The sequence below is a fragment of the Panicum virgatum genome, chromosome 1N (genome assembly GCF_016808335.1).
Source record: "Panicum virgatum strain AP13 chromosome 1N, P.virgatum_v5, whole genome shotgun sequence".
NCBI lineage: Eukaryota > Viridiplantae > Streptophyta > Magnoliopsida > Poales > Poaceae > Panicum > Panicum virgatum.
In genome coordinates, this window is record NC_053145.1 from 10,585,327 (window position 1) to 10,608,780 (window position 23,454).

General features: G+C 44.0%; 2 protein-coding genes across 2 annotated transcripts; both read left to right on the forward strand.

The window, feature by feature from the left end:
• The first annotated feature begins 7,114 nt into the window (after nucleotides 1-7,114).
• On the forward strand, nucleotides 7,115-8,716 carry LOC120653947. The gene is made up of 2 exons (XM_039931601.1): nucleotides 7,115-7,668; nucleotides 8,371-8,716. The coding sequence occupies exons 1-2, from the start codon at nucleotides 7,175-7,177 to the stop codon at nucleotides 8,408-8,410; spliced, it is 534 nt and encodes a 177-aa protein (XP_039787535.1). The 5' UTR covers nucleotides 7,115-7,174; the 3' UTR covers nucleotides 8,411-8,716.
• A 10,167-nt stretch (nucleotides 8,717-18,883) lies between these two features.
• Nucleotides 18,884-23,373, forward strand: LOC120655101 (protein CLP1 homolog). Its single transcript, XM_039932823.1, has 10 exons — nucleotides 18,884-19,172; nucleotides 19,307-19,375; nucleotides 19,477-19,578; nucleotides 20,183-20,424; nucleotides 20,538-20,676; nucleotides 20,774-20,830; nucleotides 21,624-21,758; nucleotides 22,013-22,248; nucleotides 23,004-23,048; nucleotides 23,122-23,373. The coding sequence occupies exons 1-10, from the start codon at nucleotides 18,972-18,974 to the stop codon at nucleotides 23,207-23,209; spliced, it is 1,314 nt and encodes a 437-aa protein (XP_039788757.1). The 5' UTR covers nucleotides 18,884-18,971; the 3' UTR covers nucleotides 23,210-23,373.
• Nucleotides 23,374-23,454: the final 81 nt, after the last annotated feature.

Sequence of the window (23,454 nt, forward strand, 5' to 3'; positions counted from 1 at the left end):
CTAGGGTTAGGGACCTTCGCATCATCGTCGGTTACGCGGAGAACAGATCCTCCCGATGGCTTAGGGTTGGGGCCAGCGGTACTTTTGTCCCTCCAGAGCATGTTCGGTGCTGGCATTGGTGGCGGCCCTACTGCCGAAGCTGGATCTGTGAGGTATGTCGACTTCCTTGAGGAATAAGACTGGAGTTGTCCCCTGTTGGTTGCTTCGGAGTTGCCTGCAATTCTTTGAGCGCTAAATATCTTTCTCCTCGATGATAGAATACTTGCGCGTTAAGTGATCATGGTGTGTATCGATTTTTTCGGTGCACCACAAGTAGCAAGGATGGTTAATTTGAAAAGCTTTATGGCTTCTCGACAGTGACGGCTCTAGAGGTAGACCACCATGAGCGACGGCCGAGGGTCCAAGCCCAGATATGTATTATATATACATATAGTATAGCTGTAGACCAACTGGTCTATCTGAAATCGCAGCCCAAAGGGCCAGAAAACAAAAACAAGAAAGAGGCCAAGAGGTCAATGATTTTTTTTCAAGAATTAAAGGTGTTATAAGTGGTTTTGCCAAAAAAATTTGATGTCAGCGCTTGAGATTCTGAAGTTTGTTATGGCTACAGATTGCTCTCTAGATATTTCGGTTGCCTATCAAATTCTCTTAACTATACCTATGACTGTAACTTCCGCTGAAAGAAGTTTCTCAAAACTGAAGTTATTGAAGAACTATTTGAGATCAGCTGAAATGGCTTGGCAATGTGTACTATATCCAAACAAGTATTTTTTTATGAGAAGCAATGGATATTATGGATGCAAATATAAGGTAATAAATTAATTCTAAAAGTATAATATACTATTGTTTTAGTCTACATTGTTTTCCGATAATTATCAAACATGTTAAATTAAAAAATATTAATATATTTATTCTCACTTTACAATATATATATATATAAGATTTTATATAAGATCTAGATTCTGAGAGGCCGTTGCGACGAGTTCGCCATAGAACCTTAAAAATCCTAGGCCGGCACTGCTTCTCGGAAGTCTCTTCGTCGAGCTGGAGTGTTCGGCTTCAAGGCCCAAGGTTTAGGGATGAAAACGGTCGGGAACGGTCGGGAAAATGCTCTAACCATTCCTGCTCCTGTATTTTTTGGCCGGAAACGGGAGCAGGAACAAGAAGACCGGACGGGAAAACGAATTCGATATTACGGAATATCGGAAACGGAATATTTCGATCGGGAATGTGTTGATTACGATCGGGAATTGGTAACATAAAACGGGAACATCAACACAGGTAATCTCTTCAAAGAGTTAGCTTCATGCTACAATTGCAACCATATATAATCCATACACACAGATACAGATAAGATTATAGTCTCCTAGTCACAACCAATCACATTCACCCAAGCAAGCACACACAGGCACAACCACACAGGCACAACGAGACACCAATCATTAATCAACCAGACCAGGACAACGGTCAACGGAGGACGACGAACAAGGACGGTGGACTTGACGGAGTGGCGAGCCGCCGCCATGCGCCTGCTCCTGTGCTGCGAGGAGCCCCGCGCGCCGGCCGCCATGCGACTGCTCCTACGCGGCGAGGCACCGGCTGCAGGCCTGGGTGCGGCGGGCGGCGGTGGCCTGGGGGCTGGGGGCTGGCGGGCGCGGCGGCGGCTTGGGGGCTGGACGACCCATCGCCTGGGGGCGACAGCGGCTGAGAGAGGAGAGTGAGATGAGAGACGGAGAGACCGAGAGGGAGAGGCTGGATGAGGCTAGGGTTCAGGAGATCGAGCTGGGGTTTGGACGGGGTGGGAGCGCGGGCGGGGGTTGCGGGCAGCAGTGGGCTGGGCCGGGAAAGTAAACGTGGGCTGAATAGGAGGTTTGCCAACAACAATTCGGGAATCAACCGCGGGAACGTTCCCGGATTAATACGGGAACCGCGAAAACGGTCGGGAAAACACTCCAACCGTTTCCGTTCCCGCAACCGCTGGATTTTCCCGGATTTTTCCCGTTTTCTGTTTTTCCTGCTAATATGATATCCGATCGGTTTATACGGTATACGGCGTCGGTCGGGACGGGATTTTCCCGTTCCCGCTTTCATCCCTACCAAGGTTGACGGCGTTCCCTTCCAAGGGTGCAGCATTGGGTGGCATCTCTAGCGACCAGCAACAAGGCGACCGGGATCATGTTACGAGGATCTGGATCTAATTTTCCTTTTCTGATGGGTGTTCTTGTAAGCAACGACTATAAACTTTTATATATTATTAAAAAATACCGGTTTCTAAAAACACTAGTAGACTATTTTGAGCAGAGCCTATAACCGGAAAAAAATTACCTTTTATTTTTGCCGGCCCAAACATATAGCCGCCCAGAAGGCGAAACAGTCTTCAAAACCACTCGAGGGAGGTAAAATACACGGTTTGAAAAGTTGAGAGAGGTGAATTACCCGGTTTCGTAGTTGTGGGAGGAAAACCAAACTTTCGTGATAGTTGAAGGAGGTAAAACAGACTTTTTTTCAAGAACAAATGAGAGCTGGGCTGACGTGGTGACCGGGCCAATATTGTTGCTTTGAGTCATCGTGGGCCTCCAGGCTGCGCCATGCTTGTGAGAGCCGATGACCCAGCTCGATCTGTTTCCATCAACGACGTCCAGCGTTAGCACGGGCTATCAATATCATCTACTAGTGGATGCCTGGATGGCGCGCATCCATGCGCGCGTTCTTTGCTATATGGATAAGTAGTGTCTGACAGAGAATAGTATCAGTAACACCCCGGGTGTTAATTTTGTGCTTAAATTACTAATGCATTGCTACCTTTTAAACTTCATGTCATCGCATGCTTTCAAAACTAAGTTAATGTTAAGTTAATGTTTTTGCAAATTTTTGCTAATTGTATGTGTTAACCAATATTTTGAGAACAATGTGTACAAGTGTTTTAGGCTAAAATTTTAACCATGTTTGAGGCTTGTTAATAATTTATTTTGTCTAAACACTCAACTTTTGGCCAATGTAAAACTTGTACTACAAAGTTTATGCTTTAATGTTGTGTGTTGTGTTTTGAGTAAAAACCTTGTTTAGTAGTTCAAAACTGCAGTCAAAATGGGGTCAAACATCTGTTTTGAAAGGTTTAAATTCCCAATCTAAGCTGAGCTTTAAGCCCCGTTTTCTCCTAAATCCAAAGCTCAAATCAATTTTTGCCCAACATCAAAGTTGTAGATCTCCTCTTCCTCTACAACTTTATTTTAGCCAAATTTCAATTTTCTATGCGGAAAATTTAGTTTCAGGCTCTCCAAAAATCGAATCTATTTTTCCCCAAAATCCGGTGGTACCGGTTTTTCCCTGTTCGTCGTACGCGCGCCATGCCGGCGACTGTGCCGCCGGCGACACCACGCGTCGGCCATCACAGGCGAATGTCGACTGTCGCGCAGCCGGCCTTATCCTCCCCGAGCCCCCACCCGTGCGCCCTATCCTCTCCGGAGAGTTCCCGGCGCCCCATTCCCCTTCTTCCTCCACGAGCGAGCAGGAGCAGGCTGCCGCACCTTTGTCGATTCCGACCAACTCGACCCACCGTTCTTCGATTCCTCTCGCAAGGAGCTGCATCGGCCCCTCCGCAACCTTCTCCGCCACTCCCCCAAGCGATTCCAACCACTTCCCGGCCGGAATCGACCCTCCATTGTCTGCCGCCATTAAAGCTTCTCCCGAAGCTCTGCCCCAATGTCGACGACCCACCTCCGGCCATCTCCCGCCCAAGCCGAGCCTCTGAACGGGATGCCCTCGAACCCCTGAAGCTTCCCAGCCTGACCACCGCCGCTCCCCCTCGTCGGACTACCACCGGAGCACCGCCGTCGCCGTTCCCCATCGCCGCCGGCCCCTGTTCCTCGCCATCGACCCCCGTCTAGTCGCCCCCAACTCCGTCCAAGCCCACCAATTGATAGATATCGACCTCATCTATCTCCTCCCCTACTTTCCCCTTGCCGCCGGCGACCGGAGTCGTCGGAATCCGGCTGGCCCGCGCCGCCCTCCCCAGTTCTGTCCTCTGGTTCCCCCAAAACCGGTCCTACCGGATTTATAAACCGGTGACACCGGTTTTCCATTGAATTCCGCTTTTAGTTTTGTATCCATTTGACTGATTTTGTAAAATTCATAGTAAATAGTAGAAAAATGTTAAAAATGCAAAACCAGTTTTGTTAGCTTCATATTTTTATGCTCTATATGATTGAATCATAAAACGTGTTGTTTGATAAATTTTTCTGTGCAGTTTTAATTATACAAATTAAATGCTTTTGTAGCTTGTCAATTGCATAAATGAAGTTAGGACCATGCTAAAAATATAAATCTAGTTGGATTAGCTTTGTTGTCACCTGTAGTACTTAGGAAAAATATTAAACCTATTGTTTAGTTAATTGTTTTGTGATGTAATGATTTAATCGTGTCTAATGTTTGTTTAAGCTAGCTCTTAATATATGCAGTTCTGTTAAGTCAAAAAGCATGCAGTTCCTGTACCTCATGCTAACCCTGTTAGGATCAGAGTGTTGTTTGTTTTGTGTACCTTGCTTATGCTTGCCTTGTATGCCTTTTAAATGCATTGTGTGTGATGTTTTCCAAAAGTTCATGCACTTGCATCGTCGCATATCATCTAGGTACGCTAGATGCGAGACGCGTGGAACTAAAGGGCCAAGTTGGAGCTGAGCCAGAAGATGGTGTACTGGTGGACCGATCCATAAGATGGAAGGACTGACTAGAGTGCATGCTTGGACCAGAGATGCTATCAAGCTAGAGCAACCGAAGACCCGGCCCAAGGCCTTGCTAGCACTAACACTAATTTAGTGTTCACCCAGGCAAGTCTCAGAGCATAACCCTTATTTTCAGTATTCAATGTTTATTTAAGTATTTGTGCATTTATGTTTTTAGGAGTTGTATAAAATCCTAGTATGCATGTCTCTCCCTAGGTACCTAAGAGTCTATACTACTATGCAGGTGTCGTTAGAAATGCCTTACTAAGTAGGAACTCGGTAGAAGTCGAGTGATTCCTATCACTCGCGAGATATAGGTCTTGTTACTTGTGGAAAAGTTACTGGAAATGAATCAATGAGGAAAGAAAATGGAGACCAGGCGGAGATGAATTTGGTTATGGATATGGAATGAATGGAAAGTGAGCCTCTGCCTGTGTGGATTGAGGACCGTACCGTTGTTGGCATTGTTGATCGTGGATTGAACAGTACTAACCGCATGCCGAAAGTAGGAGGCAGTCGAAACCGGTAAGCTATGTACCGCTTTACAACGATACTTTGAATTCCGACCAGCTACGCTGGGCGTGGGAGTTGGCGGGTGTTGGATAGGATGCCGCCTTCGGGTTCTCTGGGAGTTCGCCGTGAGGGGCCCATCACCTGTGTTTTAGCAGGCGTGGTTCAGATGTCGTGGTAATGATGGAAACATTTGATGCGTATGGCCCGACGGGGCTTACATGTGTCGTGTTGGTTAGGTCCACCTTGCAAGGTTAAATCGGATCGATTCGCCGTGACTCGCGGATATGAGAGCCTTGGTCACTATGTCACATCGTAGTAAAGAAGTGGAATGAGAATGGAAATGTGATGATCTGAGCTTTGGTTATGTATTCTTGGAAGAATAATGTGATACACCATGCTTGCTCTAGATGATTATGCAAACCTAGTTGGTATTTGTACAACAAACTTGAACTAAAATATTGAAAGTAAAGATCCACTATTAGTAATTTTTCAGCAAAACAACTCCAGAGCCAAAAAGCTTTGCATGTCTAGGAGCCGACTAAGTATATACCACTAGTCGGGTAAGTCTTGTTGAGTATTAGTATACTCAGGGGGTTTGTTGTTACCCTGTTTTCAGGTAACTGCTGCTGGTTGAAGCTAACCAGAATTCACATCGGTGGGCTCGATGTGACGTCCTCACGACTACGTAGATAACGTTGTTTTCAAACCGAGCTTTTATTTAAATTCTGCTACATGTTGAACTCTGATAATTTCCTTAAACTTGTTTTTGTAAAGTTCTGCTTTGTAATTTAGATTTGAGAAACTTTCATCTGCTTGTAATCATATGTGCTCGCCTTCGTGCGAGACTTCTAGTGTTTTCGATCCTTAACCCAACAGGCTGCCGGATTACACCATTTTAAGTGCGCAGTAACTTAATTAATATTTAAGATGATAGTTAGTGCACTTAAGCCGGTTTAATTTAGGCGGTTCTGTTATGGTATCAGTCAGCCTAAAGCATTCTGCCACCAAGCAACATTCCACAGGAAGATAAATTTAGGTAAGTTCCTTATTCTCTTGTTGCTTCCAATTTGATTTGGCATACATCACAGAGCATGCCCTGCCTCCGTCACAATGCCCCTACTTCAAAATAGGACCTCACTTTAATAAATTAACTTGGACTAAGGCGCCATTGCTGTTATATTGTCAGCTCATCCAATTTCACAGCAATATTTTATGTGACCTGTAAGTGATAAAAAAAAACGTTTCATGACAAGACTACACATATGCGTAGCAAGAGAGCAAATAGTTAGCTCCAGAACTAGTATAGAGAAGCTAGCTGGTAGAAAGGAAAGAGCCGAGAAAACAAACATTATTTGATGAGAGCTCCATCTATGAAAACTGTAGGCGTTAGCATTACTAAATTGGAAACACTTGTGGTTCAATCAACAGGGGGAAAAAAGTAACTTTGAGAGTCTATTGGAGGTTGAGTGGAGCATGTCACTTCGAATGTTTGGTTAGACACCAAGATAATGGATGTTTCATAACGACACACTGGTAGGTACACGCCAAAATTAAAGCTACTGGACAATTGAAATCGAAGAGAAAAGGCAAAAAAAACGATAGAAAGTGTAATAGAGGAGGCAATAGAAAGTGTAATAGCGGAGGCAGAGCTAAGGCGCCGGGCATGCACTGCTCACTCCGGACTCTGGAAAGCTACATTGGTGGCGCCGGGCATGCACTGCTCACTCCGGACTCTGGAAAGCTACATTGGTGGCAGCAGGGGCGGAGCCACATGGGGGGGCGGGCAGGGGCCTGGCCCCTCCTAATGCTCAATTAATTCCACTAATTAGCTTTTGGCCCCTCTCATTTGGAATTCCTGCCTCCGCATAAAAGCGCCCGATCGCTCGCCTCCGATCCATCGCCCACAGCCTCATACATCAGCCCCTCAGTTCCTCTTCGATATGAGGCCGTCCTGTGGAGAGGTGATCCCGGCTCAGCAGCAGCAGCAGCTGCCCCGCAACCGCCCGTGGCGTCTTCCTCGTCCTCCGCGCCCATGGGGTGCCGGCGGCGGGGGACGGCAACTGGGCCTCTCGGCGGCCGGGCTTCTCGTCATCATGCTCTTCCTCACCGTCAACGCCGGCGGGGCGATCTACCTATCGCTGGGCGACACCGGCGCCGTCGTCTCGGCCGCCGTCGCCTACGCCAGCCTAATCGCCCTCGTCGCCTGCGTCGCCATGTACGCGCGAGCGCCGGCCGACCCCCACTACTCGCCGTGGAGGAGCAGGCTCAGGGCGTTCGTGTGGCTGCTCACCATGTCGCTCACCTTCCACTACGTCTACGAGGCCACGGCGGCGGCGACGACGACCAAGCCGACGCTCAACAGGGCGATGATGCTGTGGGCGATGCCCGCGGCCACCGGGGTCGCCGTGTTCTACGTCTTCTTCCAGGTGGACAGGTGTGTGTAGTGTCTCTCCCCTCTAGCTCCCCCAAAGGATCGATGGGTTAGTGTTTTTGTGTACCCCCACCATGGACATGCTGCTCAGCTTTACATGCATCGAGATACCCAAACATACATGAAGGGATCGAGTAGGCGCCGTAGTAGGGGAGCAAAAAGCGGCCAAAGAGGAGGCTAGCTAGTCTGATGGTGGGGGTTGGAGATTGGTCCGTATGGAGGGTGATGGACTGATGGCAACAGTAGGAACCACTAGCTACTTAGCTAGCTGCTTGGAGGAGGGGCCGGGGCGGTAGTAACCGATGGCGTGGGGTTTGGGTGGGATGAGACTAGCTACTTGTACTACTCCACGAACATGCATGGAGTCTATCTGATCAAACTGAGTCCAACTCATCTTTTCTTGGAGAGATAATTACTGATTGTTTTTTGAAATATTAATTACTGATTGTTTTTTTTTGCGACTATTAATTACTGATTGTTAAGATGAGTGTATTACATGTATCTATTACCTGTAAATTTTAAACGAATTTCTGCGTATAGCTCGCTGCTGGTGGTGCATGATACGAACGAAGTTAGAGTAAGTATTTAACCTGGCGTCTGGCGATGTAATAATAAACTGAAACAACATCATGCAGATGAATCATCCACATGGATACAGCAGCTCTTGTAGCCCATCAATAATCTTGTTGTCTCCTCAATTTACAGGTACCCCGCACCGCGGGAGGAAGAAATAGATTTTCCATGAGAACTACTTCGCCGAAGAAAATGAAGGATTTCCTGTGGCGATTGATGAGGAGCCAAGACTGAGCAGCCAATGGCATGGCATACGCATGTCCTGTGAGAGATAATTGACTACATTATTATTGGGGAAATAAATGTTTGCATATATAGTACGTACACAGGATCTAGATCTCTGTCCTTATTATGATGCCTTTTAATTTTACACATAGCTAGAGATATATAGTCTGGTGGTATACCAAATTAGCAAGCAATGTATAGATTGACGACGCATAGATATGATTAATAGATGTCGTGTGGCCCACTCCTTTTATTTGCTTTTGTCATGATGCCTGAATGGTTGTGCAAACGAGCCGTCAAGGCTGCCTGGATCTATCCTACATTGCTACTACTTACAGGAAAAAGCTAAACATGCACGGTTCAGGAGATTCCATGATGCATGGTTCTTTATGCAGACCAAAGATAGTGGATTCGTTACCTTTGACGGATGCACCTTTGAAATCCTAGGCAGAGTTCCAAGCAAACCAAGAGACTAAAGACAAAAAAAAGGAAAGAAGATAAGAAAAAGCTAGGGTCGAAAATAAAAACACCAATTAATTAGTAGTCAACACAAGAACTTTTTGGGACCGAGGTAGAGATAATGGTGGTCGTATAGTGCCATGCATGGAGATGCATGAATCTAATTCTAAAGTGCACATTAGCTAGTACTATAGGGCCGGGATCGGAGTAATTAGCAGCAGCAGGCCATCCAAAGCTCAGGTAACAGCAGCTGCAATACTGAAACAGTTACCGTTTGGCGTTTGCTGTTCGCAGCTCAGGTAAAAATCGCAGATTTGCAGCTTCAGTATTGCATCCATCTATCGATCATGGAACTCCAACTCCCGAGACCTCGGATTGCTTTGGTTCCATGCTACTATATATTATCAGCGAAAACGCTAGCTTTGCTATTGAAAATCTTTATGAATTCTTCAACAAGCTAGATTGATACAATACACCTTAGATGCAACTTGTCTGGGAGAAACATTATCAAAATGAAAAACTCCCAAGTGTGGCCACATCAGGAAGGGATCTTTCTAGTGGCGAGATAACCTTGAGCTAGCTCTTGGATAACTATAAAGTATTGGCTATGTGATACAAGAAGGTGCAACATGTTTTTTTTTTTCTGAACAGACCTCTATGGAGAACCAAGCTTATCCAGAGCTTTTCCTCTTTTGCTAAGAACAAAATGGTGAACTATAAAAAGGCCATAGCAACAGAACCTTTTCACCGACTATTTCATCTCCCTCTCTTAGAGGAAGCTTTTGTTCAAATGGGTCTGCTAAAAGATCTATTAAGCAATCAAAATACAGGCACAGGTACATATTGGTGGAGTTACATTTGGGGGACCTCCTTTTCTTCAAGGAAAGCCTACAAACAACATAGTGGACATGCTCAACTACATGCCAGTTTTCAATGGCTCTAGAACTTTTGTTGTCAAAACAAACACAAAGTTTGTTTTTGGTTACTGCTCAAAGATCATTTGAGTACAAGAAACATTTTCAAAAGGAAAACAATGGTTCTAACTTCATATGATTGTGCTGTCTGCATTGAAGGAACTGAAGAAACACTGGAGCATCTTTTTCTTCACTGTTCTTTTGCCATCTCCTGCTGGGGTTTCACAGGGTTTCATGTACCCTCTCAGAAAGACATCTTCTGCAATTAACAGTTTCAAAACCCAGCTATAACACACCACTCTTCATGAGCATAATCATCTAACTGTGTTGGAGTATTTGGATCTCAAGGAATGATCTCATCTTCCAAAGTATACAACCCTCACCGAGCAGCTGCAGAAATGTTTTCAAGAAGGAGCTTGTGTTGCTTTTTGCAACGAGTGGAAACCAAATTAATATATCGACAGATCGCTTTGGATATAATGGTTCTGATTTACTTCGTTTCTTTCTTTGTTTCATGATAACCTATCTTTTATTTCTATTATATAATCAGATTTCAATCCCCTCAAGGACGAATAATCAACCGCGTGTATGGCAAAGATTTTTTTAAAAAAAAATCGTGTGACAAATACTTAAAATGCTGGTTTTTTTCAATAGATCCTGTTGTCTGGACCTTTGTTCATCTTGTAGCGATCGATCGATCGAATGCATACATTCATCATCGCCGCATTGTGGAAAGTCTGCATGCTCATCATGCCACCGGAGAATAAAGCGGCCGCTGGTGTCGTTTGTGCTCCGATCCAAGAGCAAGCACGCGCCTAGTTGATAACCGGATGTCATCTACCACACCTTTTGCTGATTTGCCTGCCACTATCGCCGGCCTCCTCGGCAGTGGCGGAGCCACATGTCGGCCAAAGTGGGCGGTGGCCCCCCCTTGGTCCAAGCAAATTTTCAATGATGTACTACTTAGCATACTAACAAGAGCTAATACATGCATATGCTATTGTATGACTAGGCAACAAGCTAATAAGCTAATAACTATACTAAGCATTAGGTTGTGTGTTTCACTAGCAAGCTAATATCTATATTTGTTCTTGTATGACTTATTGCTAACAAACTGTAAACTTGGCCCCCCCTTTTATGTGATGCTGGCTCCGCCACTGCTCCTCGGCGCTGTTACCACACCACCCCGCCCCGCGCACTGAATGCTAGTACTGTATTAGCTTGAATTGGGTCCACGTCTGACTCGAAACCAGGCCGTCGTGTACATGCACGTTGCCTTGTCATTTGCCTATCACGTAGCACAAACTAGAAAGGTGGCCCGCACAAATATCGCGGGTTGCTAGTGTTTTAACATTTGGAACTTTTGACTTAAAAGTAAATTAATTCAAGTTTTGTTAAGTTGCCCAGATCAAGGTATCTTTTTATCACCATATCATTGTTATTTTTTGAATTAATTTAAATTTTTGTCATATCATTGTTATTTTTTGAATTAATGTAAATTTTTGTATGCAATATAAATTTTTGTTAGAAAGTTTTAGCTATGGTGACAAAGTATTCTTAGTTTTTTAGAAGAAGATATGGGTGAGCTAGCAGTTTTTATGTAGTTCATTGTTGTCTTGTTGAGAGGCGATGACAAATGCAGACAAATTACCTCAATCAACCTAGTTATTATGTCCAACTATACCCGCAAACAAAATTATGTCCAACTGATCCTATTTAAAGCTTATTCTTTAACTTGTTTCTTCAATCTTTTATTATTAGAAGATGCATTATTCGTTGGAACCAAGCTACCTTGCAAACGTGGCAGCATGAGGGTTTCACTTTTCTGGTTGTGAGGTGTCAAGATGTTAATCTTGTTAAATTTCCTCCACTACTCTGCCTTGTCAATTTCAGCCACTGGTGGGGGGCTACCGATCAAGCATGCCCTCGCTTGAGTCATCGAGACTGCGAGCACACACTGTTTGGATTCTATTTTTCTTGTGATGAAATATTTCTTGAAAATTAATCAACACGCTAAAGAAATAGTCATTGTAACCACCTTATTAGTGGTATCTCCAAACTCCATTTTAGTGCTGTTGTGCGGTTCTACACTCATGCTGTGTCAAGCTTGGGCTGATGCTTGAGAGGAGGAACAGCGGAGAAAAGGAGCATCTCGGAAAGAGGCCGGCATCGCAAGATCCAAAGGCAGATAGGATGTGCTTCTGATCTTTTTTCACGTTATGGCTAGCTTTCGACGCTCTTAATCAGCGGATTGGATCGTCATTTAAGAGTGCTTTCTTTGTTTGTTAAATCAAATTGTAATGTCCCTTGAATCATAGGTACCCATACTTTTTTCCGGTATCGGAATCTTATCTATATTTTCGGAGAAGTCCGATTTATGCCTCCAAACTATCGCAAAAGTTCGATTTTCAATCTTCAACTATAAAACCAGACAACATAGACCATCCAACTGTCGAAACCGAACAAATTTGGCTCTTTGGGTGGTTTTGAAGATGGTTTGCATTTTTCTAAAGAAAATAAAAATATATAATTAAATCTAAAAAATCAAAACTAATTTATTTTAAATCAAAAAATATGAAATTAGTACCAAAATTTTGCTAAAAATGTAACCTATCTGTTATTGCTCCATTTGAATCTTAATTATTCAAAAATCATAGTTATACCTACAAGCAAACAAATATTATGACTACAAAAAAAATAGATTTGAATAATTGACAAATACTGTGCCAATAGATATGTTACGTTTTTTGAAAACTTTTAATACCCATTTCATAATTTTTTTATTTAATTACTTATGAATTTTTTAGTTTAAAATTGAATATTATTAATTCTCACAAAATGGAAAACCACCTTCAAAACCACCTAAGGGCTAAATTTATCCGGTCTGAACGGTTGGATAACCTATGTTATCCGGTTTTATAGTTGAAGGTTGAAAATCGGACTTTTGTGATAGTTCGATGGTGTAAACCGAACTTTATCTCCTCTAGACGACTACAGTCTAGAACTAACTAAATCAACAAATTGTTTACTGAGTTATATACTTTGGTTCCTAATTAATATAGAAATTACATGCTATATATTTTAATTCCAAATTTGGCTACTTATTAATACTATTCGATGACATTAACTCTTCCACTAATTATTTATTTCTATTATTTCAGAATTAGCTATTATTAGTCGCATTTGATATGGGCTTTTGAGTTAGTTTCGACCATCGGATCTTCATAAAATCTAATAGTGTATATTCTTTTTTTATTAACATGAGAATTTCTAAACTCTCTTGATCAGCGAACGTGGTGGCTTCTTTTAACACTATTATATTATGATACTAGAACACTCGGCATGCTTTGCGCGCCCTATCATTACAACATTTGAGATAGCAGAGACGTGGCCAATAATAGAAATGGAAGTGCTACAAAAGTCTTCATCATTTTGTTCCATCGGAGAAAATTGATTACAATTATCCAAATTGATTACAATTATCCCATATTCCCATGAGCTCCTTGGTAGTACTCACGTACAGTATACACACGAAATTTGAAGTGTTAAGCTGAGCTCGTGAAGTTTAAACATCATATATAGAAATACGCTCTTCAATTGGCAGACGACAGACTGGATACTTTGCCGTTCTCAGCACGAGACCTAATACAGAGAAAATGTCCATTTGAAATCAGTATATGTGATAAATGATTCAAAGCATTGCCTAAGAGGTTGAAACATACTTGGCAGGGAAGTAAGACCATCTTCTAAAACGACGGAGAGATGACTGTCAACAAAGATGATGATCAACTTGCTAATAAGTCATAATTTGAGCCCCTAAAATGAAGAGCAAGGCAAAAATTTTGCAGTTGGCATGCTGCTTGAAATTTGATTCATTCATTTTTTTGTGGTAAAAAGATTGCATAATGTGGCATCTCTACATCTGACAATGGGCCGAGGCCCAATCTAATCCTGCTAGAACCTTTTTTTTTTTTGAATGGCCCTATCTTATCCAGCCTCTTCCAAGAACTTTGCTCTAATTCAACCCTACTCATTCAAATAATCAATCATTGCCCTGTCCTAATCCATATAAGTCCTCGAGCTGGCCCTTCTGTAACTGAAGCATCTCAGTTCTTGGGCTGTTTCTTTTTTCGTGACCGTGCCTGGGCACGTTTTTCATTTAGAGGGAGAAGAAAAATAGGTCCGTACAAAGAGTTAAGGAACAGGGGTCCTTAACTCACAGCAAACAAAAATAAAATGCCCTATTACACAGCTATCATTTGGCGACCATGCAAGCCATTACAAGCAGCTACAAAGATATTTAGATGTCTCAAGCGAGCTAGCAACCAAGAGACGGCCTCCTCCTCTATACTTGCTAAGAGCTCTGTGACAGTCTTTGCTTTCCCATCAAAAGTTCTTCTATTGCGTTCGTTCCAAATCATCCAAGAGGTGAGGATGACCAAGGAATCAAAACACATCCGACCCTCTTTTATCACTCTTTTGCAAGACGTAGTCCACCAATCCGCGAGGTCAAGGCATTGATTATTTGGTGATAACCCTTGCTAATTTAGCTTCATTAGTGTCCTGTACCAGACCTCTCTAACAAAGCAGCAAGTAAGGAGCAAATGTGTAATTGATTCCGATTGTTGGGCACAAAGGGCACAGGAGTCATCGTCATGTAAATTATGCCGCTTCCTTCTCTCGGCCGTCCAACAGCGGTCATGCAACACCAGCCATATGAAGAATTTGCATTTTCCCGGTGCATGTGCTTTTCTTAGACACCGGGCTCCATAGATTTCAGATTGTCCAATGAAGAAAGCCCGATAGGCAGAGGCTGTGGAGAAGCACTGATCGGTAGTCCATTTCCAAATGAACCTATCAGGCGTATCCGAGTGTAGCTGCACATTCCTAGTTGCCTCCCAGATCATTAGGAAATCTAGAATGACCTGTATTGTGAGGGCCCCAGAAATATCACTTACCCAATCATCATTAGCAAGGCCTTGAGCAACAGTTCTCCTTTTTACAATTCTAGGGCCAATCGAGCTGAATAAACACGGAGCCAGGTCTTTAATACTTTTGCCTTGCAACCATTTGTCCAACCAGAACAACACTTGTTGCCCATTACCAATTTCTACTGACACAGAGGCATTGAACATATCTAGAACCACTTTCTCGGTAACATTTAGTAGTTGTGCCCATGGCCTACTTGCATCAGTCTTCTTAAACCAAAGCCAACGCATCCTCAAGGCGTATCCGAATATTTGCAGATCCATTATACCCAGGCCACCAAGATCAACCGGTCTGCACACACCTGGCCAACCCACCATGCATTTGCCTCCTGGGACCTCCTCGGTTCCTGACCACAGAAAAGCTCTACGCCTTTTGTCAATGCATTTCAATGCCCAAGGTGAAATTGCCACAACCATAGCAGTATGTACAGGAATTGCCGAGAGCTTGCACTTAACCAAGACAGCACGACCGGCTTTAGTAAGCATTTTGGCCTTCCACAAAGGCAATGCATCAGCAACCTTATCGACCAGTGGCTGCAGGTCACCTTTTCTCAGCTGTCCACAAGATAACGGTATGCCAAGGTACTTGATTGGTAGTGGGGATAATTTTGCAGGAAAATACCGTAGCAAAATGGCAGTTGCTTCCAGGTTACAATGGATTGGGGGCAACGAGGCATTTTTCCAGATTAGTATGAAGACCAACATCAGCAGCAAAAAGCTCTAGAATCCCTCTTGTTAGCACCAAATCTTTTTGCTCAGCAGCTGAAAAGAGCACCACATCATCTGCGTATAAGAACAGGCGATCAGCAATCATGGGGTCAAGCTTCGTCAGCAAGTGTTAGAGTCCGCGAATTTGAAGAGGGCGTTGAGCACTTCCATGGCTAGATCAAACAACAGAGGCGACAAAGGGTCGCCCTGCCGGAGTCCTCTGGCATGACAAATGCGACGACCAGGAGAACCATTGCAAATGATTCTGGTGTGAGGGACCGAGAGGGCGACCAAAGGGGGATGAATGGGAGCCGATTTAAAATTCTTGCAAACGGAAAGATCGGCTTAGTCCCGAAGTACACGCCCAACCCTAGAGTCCTAGGCACAGTGTGAAGTAGCTATGAAGGAGCTACACCAACACAAGAAAGCCCTAGGAACAAACAAGATCCAACGCAGAAGCAATCACCGAAAAGCAGCGTGAGAAATAGCACGGTATAACTCACCGGTTGATCCGACGCACAGATTTGAACAGCGTCGGTTCAACCGATGAGCAGAGCCGGCAGCAGATAGAAAAGTGAGCACCGGTTGATCCGACGGATGGGTTTGAACAGCGTCGGTTCAACCGGTGTTACACACCGGATGATCCGACAAAATCAAACACCAACGCCGGTGCAGTTGTCCAGAGGGATCACAAAATTCAAATTCAACGCACCGGTTAAACCGACGAAATCAAAGTCCTTGCGTCGGTTCAATTGTCCAGAGAACCAGCAAACCAAATCGCATTAAGCACCGGTTGAACTAACGTTCAACAATTTCTAAACGTCGGTGCAACGAGTCAAACGCCCAAAACTCTAACACAGAACGGCCTACTCACCGGTTGAACCGACGCAACATGACCACAAGCGTCGGTTTAACCGGTGATAGGTAAAAACTCTTTTCGAGTTCAGAAACGCTTTTCCAGTCCGCGCCTCGCCCAAAAAACCGATGATCGAAGGATCAAATCAAGTCCAAATCTCACCAAAATTCGTAGGCATGATCACAAAGGACTTGTGAACACGTCCACGGAAGGAATCGATTAATCACTCCATGGTTTGGGAAGAATCGAAGAAATTCCGAGCAAGATTGGGGTTTTCTCTAGAACCCAAAAACTTCGATCCGAGGGGACTCGTGATTCCGGGGGTTTTAGCACTTGTCTAGAAGGATTAGGATCACTTCAAAGTGTCACACAATCACCACGAAACAACTTCTCATCTCGTACTCAAGAATCGACAAAGGAAAATCGAAATTCATCCAAACTTGGCACAAGATGAACGAGATTAACACGAACGAGATGAATTCAAAACCCCGGAGGTCACAAGGAGGGAAGGGCCTCCTTTCCCGATCAATCTCAGTACAAAATCATCAAGAATCCATACCTCTAATCCCTAACTCTAGAGAGGAGAGGAGAGGGACAGGAAGGAGAGAGAGAGAGACGACGCCTAGGAGGGGAGGCGGCGTGCTCACCAGGCAAAAGGAGAGAGAGAGGGAGGAGTGGGTGAGGGGGTATTTAACCCCAACAACTCTCAACCCATAAGACTAAACTACCCCTAGACTTAAATAGACACTAGAAAGCCCGTAGGGGCAAAACCGGAAAAAGATACAAGGACTCATCCAACGGTCGAGATTATTTCTTCGAGTCGAAGTCTTCTCCGCGATGCCGCCGTGTGGATGAAGATCTGGTCCACGGTTTTGGAGGGTTCGCGAAACTCGGGTAGGTGGCCGGTTTTGAGAAAAAACCGCCAAAACTTCACGCGCGGGAAGATTTCCGCTTCCACGTTGTGGCCCTAGACGTCGTTCCCGCCTCGGTCTTCTGACGGCCCTAGACGCCGCCCGACGACCGTCACCTCCTCACCTGCAGCGAGGCCCTAGACGCTGTCGACGTCCGTCACTTCCACCAATCCCGAGACCGACGCTCGTGCCTCCACGACTTGGCGTCTTCAAATGCCGTCCGCCAGCTTGGTTTTGTGGCGCAAACCAAGAAATCCGCCTTCCGTTGCCGCTTGTGCCCTCGATCCAAGAGTGAATGCCACAGCTACCGCCCGGCACGAGCTCCGGTCCCGGCTGCCCTTCACCGCCGTCCACTGCACGGTCCATCGGCCACAGCACTTCCACGGCAACTCATCGTCGACACTTGACGCCCGTGTACCTGCGATCTAAAGACCAAGCGCACGATCACACCGCACGGTTGACAATTCACTCATCACAAGCAGAATAGAATACTCAACATTTCTCATGGTGCTGGAGGAGGAGAGAATCATGGATATCCAATTAACCCATCTTCTTGAGAACCCCATATGAGAAAGCAAATCCAACAGGAAGCACCAATTGACTGAGTCAAAAACCTTTGAGATGTCAATTTTCTGCAATGCACATTCTTTTTTCTTTCGGTGTAAAAGCTTCGCTGTGAGACGAGCTGCCTTAAAATTGTCATGTAAAATGCGACCTCGAATAAAGGAACTTTGGTTGGGCGCTACCAGCTTGTGCCTGTGCGGTGCGAGTCTGGTCGCCAGCGCTTTGGTGAAAAGCTTAATGAAACTATGAATTAGGCTGATAGGACGATAGTCCCCCACAAGCTGAGCATCAGGTTTCTTTCTTAGCAGAAAAATGTAAGCTTGATTGACCAAGTAAAGGCTGCGTCCATCCAGAGCCCATAGTGCCTGGAACGCCCGCAAAATATCGTGCTTAATGATCGGCCATGCTGAACGGTAAAACGCCCCCGTGAAACCATCCGGGCCAGGCGCTTTGTCAGTGGGGATAGATAGAATGGTCTGCCAAATCTCCTCTTCACTGAAACAGAAATCAAGATGTGATTCCCCTAAGTGTGGGAGATGCAAGGCTGAAAAGTCCAGACTGCTCTCTCTACGTCAGGCTCCCCAAGAACGAGACATATCCTGTGCAATCAAACTTATAGTGCAATCACCGTGTAATCCAACTAAAAAAAGTCTCAAAAAATTCTGAAAAAAATCTTGAATGTGCATCTCAACCTACTTCATCTATATATAAAATTTCAGGGTCAAATTCGTCCTCCTATAGAAGTTACAAAAAAGACAAATTTAGGTTGCATTTGAACTATTACTTTTGTCAGAAAATTTGTCTTTTTTTAACTTCTAGAGGAGGACGAATTTGACCCTGAAATTTTATATATAGATGAAGTAGGTTGAGATGCACATTCAAGATTTTTTTCAGAATTTTTTAAGATTTTTTTTAGTTGGATTGAATGGTGATTGCACCATAAACTTGATTGCACAGTATATGTCTCCCCCCCGAATGGCATTAAAATTATTGGATGTGGAAGTTCTTCCCCCCAGAAGCGGCGTTTCGATCTCCGCTCGCGCTGGTCTCGGACGCAGAAACCCTCGCCGACTCGCCGTCGACTCCTCTAAACCCTTCGGCTTTCCCCATGGCGGCCACGGCTACCGCGGGGGCCGCCGCCGCACCGCCGCCGCGGCAGTGCAAGCTGGACCCGAGGAGCGAGCTGCGCGTGGAGGTGCCCCCCGACGCGCCCCTCCGCGTGCGCCTCGTCGCCGGCACGGCGGAGATCTTCGGCACCGAGCTGCCCCCCGAGGGCTGGATCCCTATTCCTCCCCGCTCCAAGATCGCCGTAAGCTCCCCGCCGCTCCCCTCTCCATCGCCCTTCCCCAGCAAAAGGGACCCGCCTGGCCCGCGCTGCTGGCGTCTGCCGCCATTTGCTCGGCGCTGCTTGACTTGATTCGCCGTTCCTGTTCTACCGATTAGATTTTCACTTGGCACGGCGCGACGCTGGAGCTTGACGGGGTCACCGAGAGCGAGTATCCTTCCGAGGAGGTGCGCCGTGGGGCTCGGTTTCTACCCCCTGGTCCTAATTTCTGTATAAATTTGGAGTAACGAGGTTCCTGGTCAGACGATTCTGTTGCTGTGTGCTGCAGACGCCAATGGTGGTTTACGTCAACACACACGCTATTCTTGACGCGCGGAGGGCAAGGGCAAGGGCTGCTGCAGCGCAGGGGGGTGATTTGGAGGCCTCGCAGGTGAGAATTCCTGTTTCAATTTATCTGGTGTCTCATCATCGTACAATTGTTGGGAGTATTGCATCGCTGAGGATCTGTACGAGATGCAGAGTATTATCTTATAAAAAAGAACTAGTCAGAAAGCTTGCCAGTTTGCAGATTTTATTGCATTTTGTGGGTTCCGTATTGTGGATTTCACGCCCTTGGAGTGTAAAAGTACTTGAAACTTAACATAGCTCCGCCTTCAGTAATTCTGTATTGTTCAAAAGCATGTCATATTGTCTTATGTGTTCCTGACATGGTGTTCAAAGGACAGACCACAATGTATAATCATACATTATTCTGTGTGACAATAAAAAACAGGTCGCAATATGGTCCTATATAATTCAGTAGGAGCAAATTGTATTAAATCCTAGCAGGGTGATGACTGCCCTAAAATATTAGCATAGATTGAATGTGAACATGAGCATAATGTACATGTTGAATGTGAACATGAGCACAATATGGTTTACATAGACATAAGAAACGTTTGTTCTTGACGTGGTCATGTGGGATCTTTTTAGTTATATATATCTTCATTTCTCTGGACTAAATCACTGAAATTGTCTTACCCTATGTGGTTTAGGGACCTAGAGTGATTGTTGTGGGACCGACAGATTCAGGAAAAAGTACCCTCTGCAAAATGCTCCTTAGCTGGGCTGCCAAACTGGGCTGGAAGCCTACGTATGTGGATTTAGATATCGGCCAGGGGTCTATAACGATCCCTGGATGTATTTCTGCTACCCCAATTGAGAAACCTATCGATATAGTTGATGGGATTCCCTTGGAGGTGCCACTGATTTACTTCTATGGCCACCCAACTCCAAGGTAACTTGCCGATATATTCTTTGGCAGTTCTTACTACTGAGTGCTTTCTGTATATAAGATTTTTATTTCTTCTACTGCTTTGCCACCTCATCTATTGCTTGTGTTACAAATAGTATCAATCCGGATGTTTACAAAGTTCTTATGAAGGAGCTAGCTAAAACTTTGGAGAGGCAGTTCTCTGGCAATGCTGAATCTAGGGCAGCAGGAATGGTTATAAATACCATGGGGTGGGTTGAAGGCCTTGGGTATGAGGTAAGTACTTGGTTTCAAATGACTAGCAATTTTCTGTTTGCTTGCTGGCGATTAATTTAAATGCAACATATGGTTATTCCTTATTTTTGCTCTGCAGTTACTTCTAAATGCAATTGAAACTTACAAGGCCAATGTTGTGCTGGTACTGGGACAGGCAAGTGACACGTTGCTTTGTTCATGCGAACAGTGAACACATAGTGTTTTTCCAACATGGGCAGTACTGTTGATCTTGTTTCATTTTGCATTCTCTGACAACCACACTATCATAATATTCGATTTGATGATAGTATTAAACTGTTCAATTTCTAGCTAAGTATAATGTTGCTAAGCAGGCATACATTTTGTTGTTGTACTGTGCCATTATCAAGGGGTATCGTGTTAGTCATTCTAAAAGAAAATGAGTCATTTACAATGTTTTTGAAATAATGAAGATCAAATTGAGTAACAAAATTATAAATGTGATGCAGCATTAAGATGTAATACAGTCTGCTAGCAGTACTCCCTGGTAGCATTCTTTCTTATAAATAGATCATCCACACTAGTATGCTCCAGTTATGCATCTACTGTGTCTAATGAAGTTAGGCGATCTGACTGATTTCTAGTGACATTTCTAATAATTCTGGATAAGGCATTCAAAAGGATGTTCAGTATGTACCAACCACCATTCAGAAAGATTTGAAGAAATATACATACAATCACAAAACACCAAGTATGCAGAGTCGCATGTCACTAACAATTGAAATTATTATTACATTAGCCTGTGAGATTTCTTGTGTTCACATACAGTGGTGATAGTGCATTACATTGTGATTTGATCTTGTCAAAAATAGTGTTCTACAGAGCTATACCTGTTCGTCGTTTTATCTTGAATGTTGAGTCATGGATAAATGTGGAATCATACATGAAGCAGCTTATCGGAATCATCTGATCTATCTCATGTCTTGCAGGAGAAACTCTGGAAGATGTTAAAGGATGCAGTTCAAAGCAAGCCCAACATTGATGTTGTAAAACTTCAGAAATCAGAGGGTGTTGTCCTCAGAAATTCAAAATATCGCCAAAAGACTAGAAGCTTCCGAATCAAGGTTAGCTTTATTTTCTTGAAGTAGAATTTGCCCAGTGATGCCATCAACTTTGGTTGGTATCTTATGTTAAAGTTATTGATGAAAACCTGAAACATAGCTGAATTATTGTACACTGCCACTCTCTTTGCCTCTTTCTTTCTTTTTTTGAATAATTTACATGTAACCCTTGCAACCTTTGTGGGGTGATTATTCACTGTCTCACCCTTATGTTATGCTTCGAATTGTTAAAGCTAAGTCCTAATGGGCTCCTGCAGGAATACTTTTATGGGATTGCAAATGATCTGGCGCCACATTCAAACATTGTCAATTTCAGTGATGTCTCGGTGTACAGAATTGGTGGTGGCCATCAAGCTCCTCGCTCAGCATTGCCTATCGGTGCAGAGCCTGTGGCAGATCCTACTCGGCTTGTTGCTGTCAACATCAGCACGGATATGATCCATACAGTGCTTGCTATTTCTTATGCTAAGGAACCCGATGAAATAATTTCTAGGTAATAATATCACCCCAATGCTTATATTACAGGCTATAGGGCCAGTAAGTTAGGTTTAATGCAAAAGAGACTGAGACTAGAGATATGTCACGGAAGCTACCTTTTTTATGGAGCATAGTTGTACAACAGCCTTAGGAAAATGAAAATACATGGTGCAAGTAATTGAGCCTTAAAGAGTTACTTACAGTTAGTTATTCTGTCACATTTTTAGATACTCAGTTTATTTTCCTTTTCTTCAGACTGATCTGCACTATTAGCTTTTGTGAGCTACGTCTATTAGCTTTTGTGAGCTACATCTTGTTTGCGCATCTTTTGTGTCAAGCTATTCCCAGTTATGGCCCTAACCTAACCATATGTTCCTTGTGACTGTAAATACTTGCTTATGTTACAAGATTTGAACTGTATAATTTTGAGTTTTGCAGGCAGGAAATTGTACTTCAATAAAGATATAGGTCAAAGTTTCATGAAGTTTATATCGTGCAGAAAACTTTCATTTTTCTAGTGGCTCAATCACTGGTTATAAATATTTCTATAGGAATGAGTTGTCATGCTTTAAACAGAGATAGTGAGGATGATTGTGGTTCTTTTAGTATGTCGATATTGGGTAGGTTACATAGGTTTCAAAATATTTCCTTGTGATGTTCGAGAAAATATTTCCTTATAACAACAAAAAGTTAGATGTCAAGACACGCAGAACAAGAACTTTATTTTTCTTGCATATACCCAGTTGCTAACATCAACATGATTTGTTGCAGCAATGTTGCCGGGTTCATTCATGTCACGGATGTGGACATCCAAAGGTATGGATGGGAAAAGTGTTAGCATGTGGTTTATATATCTGTGTTCACCTGGAATTAACGTTCTTCATTCCAGGAAGAAACTGACGTACATTGCACCTTGCCCGGGGGACTTGTCGAGTAGGCTGTTGATTGCGAGCTCGCTTACATGGTATGAAGCCTGATCAGTTCATGACTGAAGATTGTAGCATAGATGGCAGTTTGCCCAGGTGGCGGCATGTTGTAAAGCCAGGACATGTAACGCTGGAACTGACTGTACTGTGTTGCACTGCTAACCAACAGAAACAACGAGGGCATTTTGGTTCAGGCCTATGTTTTGCTGTGTTCAGTGTTTGTGATTCCATCCTTGTCTACTGAACAATTGAGCTAATACAGTTCGTGCGTTGGTTATGTTCACACCGTGGATGTT

Bases quoted from the DNA above. Each gene is read 5' to 3' on its own strand.
- LOC120655101 (XM_039932823.1), top strand. From the start codon at position 18,972: ATGGCGGCCACGGCTACCGCGGGGGCCGCCGCCGCACCGCCGCCGCGG. The intron at 19,579-20,182 runs GTGAGAATTCCT...TATGTGGTTTAG, and splicing joins GTGATTTGGAGGCCTCGCAG to GGACCTAGAGTGATTGTTGT. The intron at 20,831-21,623 runs GCAAGTGACACG...CATGTCTTGCAG, and splicing joins TTGTGCTGGTACTGGGACAG to GAGAAACTCTGGAAGATGTT.
- LOC120653947 (XM_039931601.1), top strand. From the start codon at position 7,175: ATGAGGCCGTCCTGTGGAGAGGTGATCCCGGCTCAGCAGCAGCAGCAG. The intron at 7,669-8,370 runs GTGTGTGTAGTG...CTCAATTTACAG, and splicing joins GTCTTCTTCCAGGTGGACAG to GTACCCCGCACCGCGGGAGG.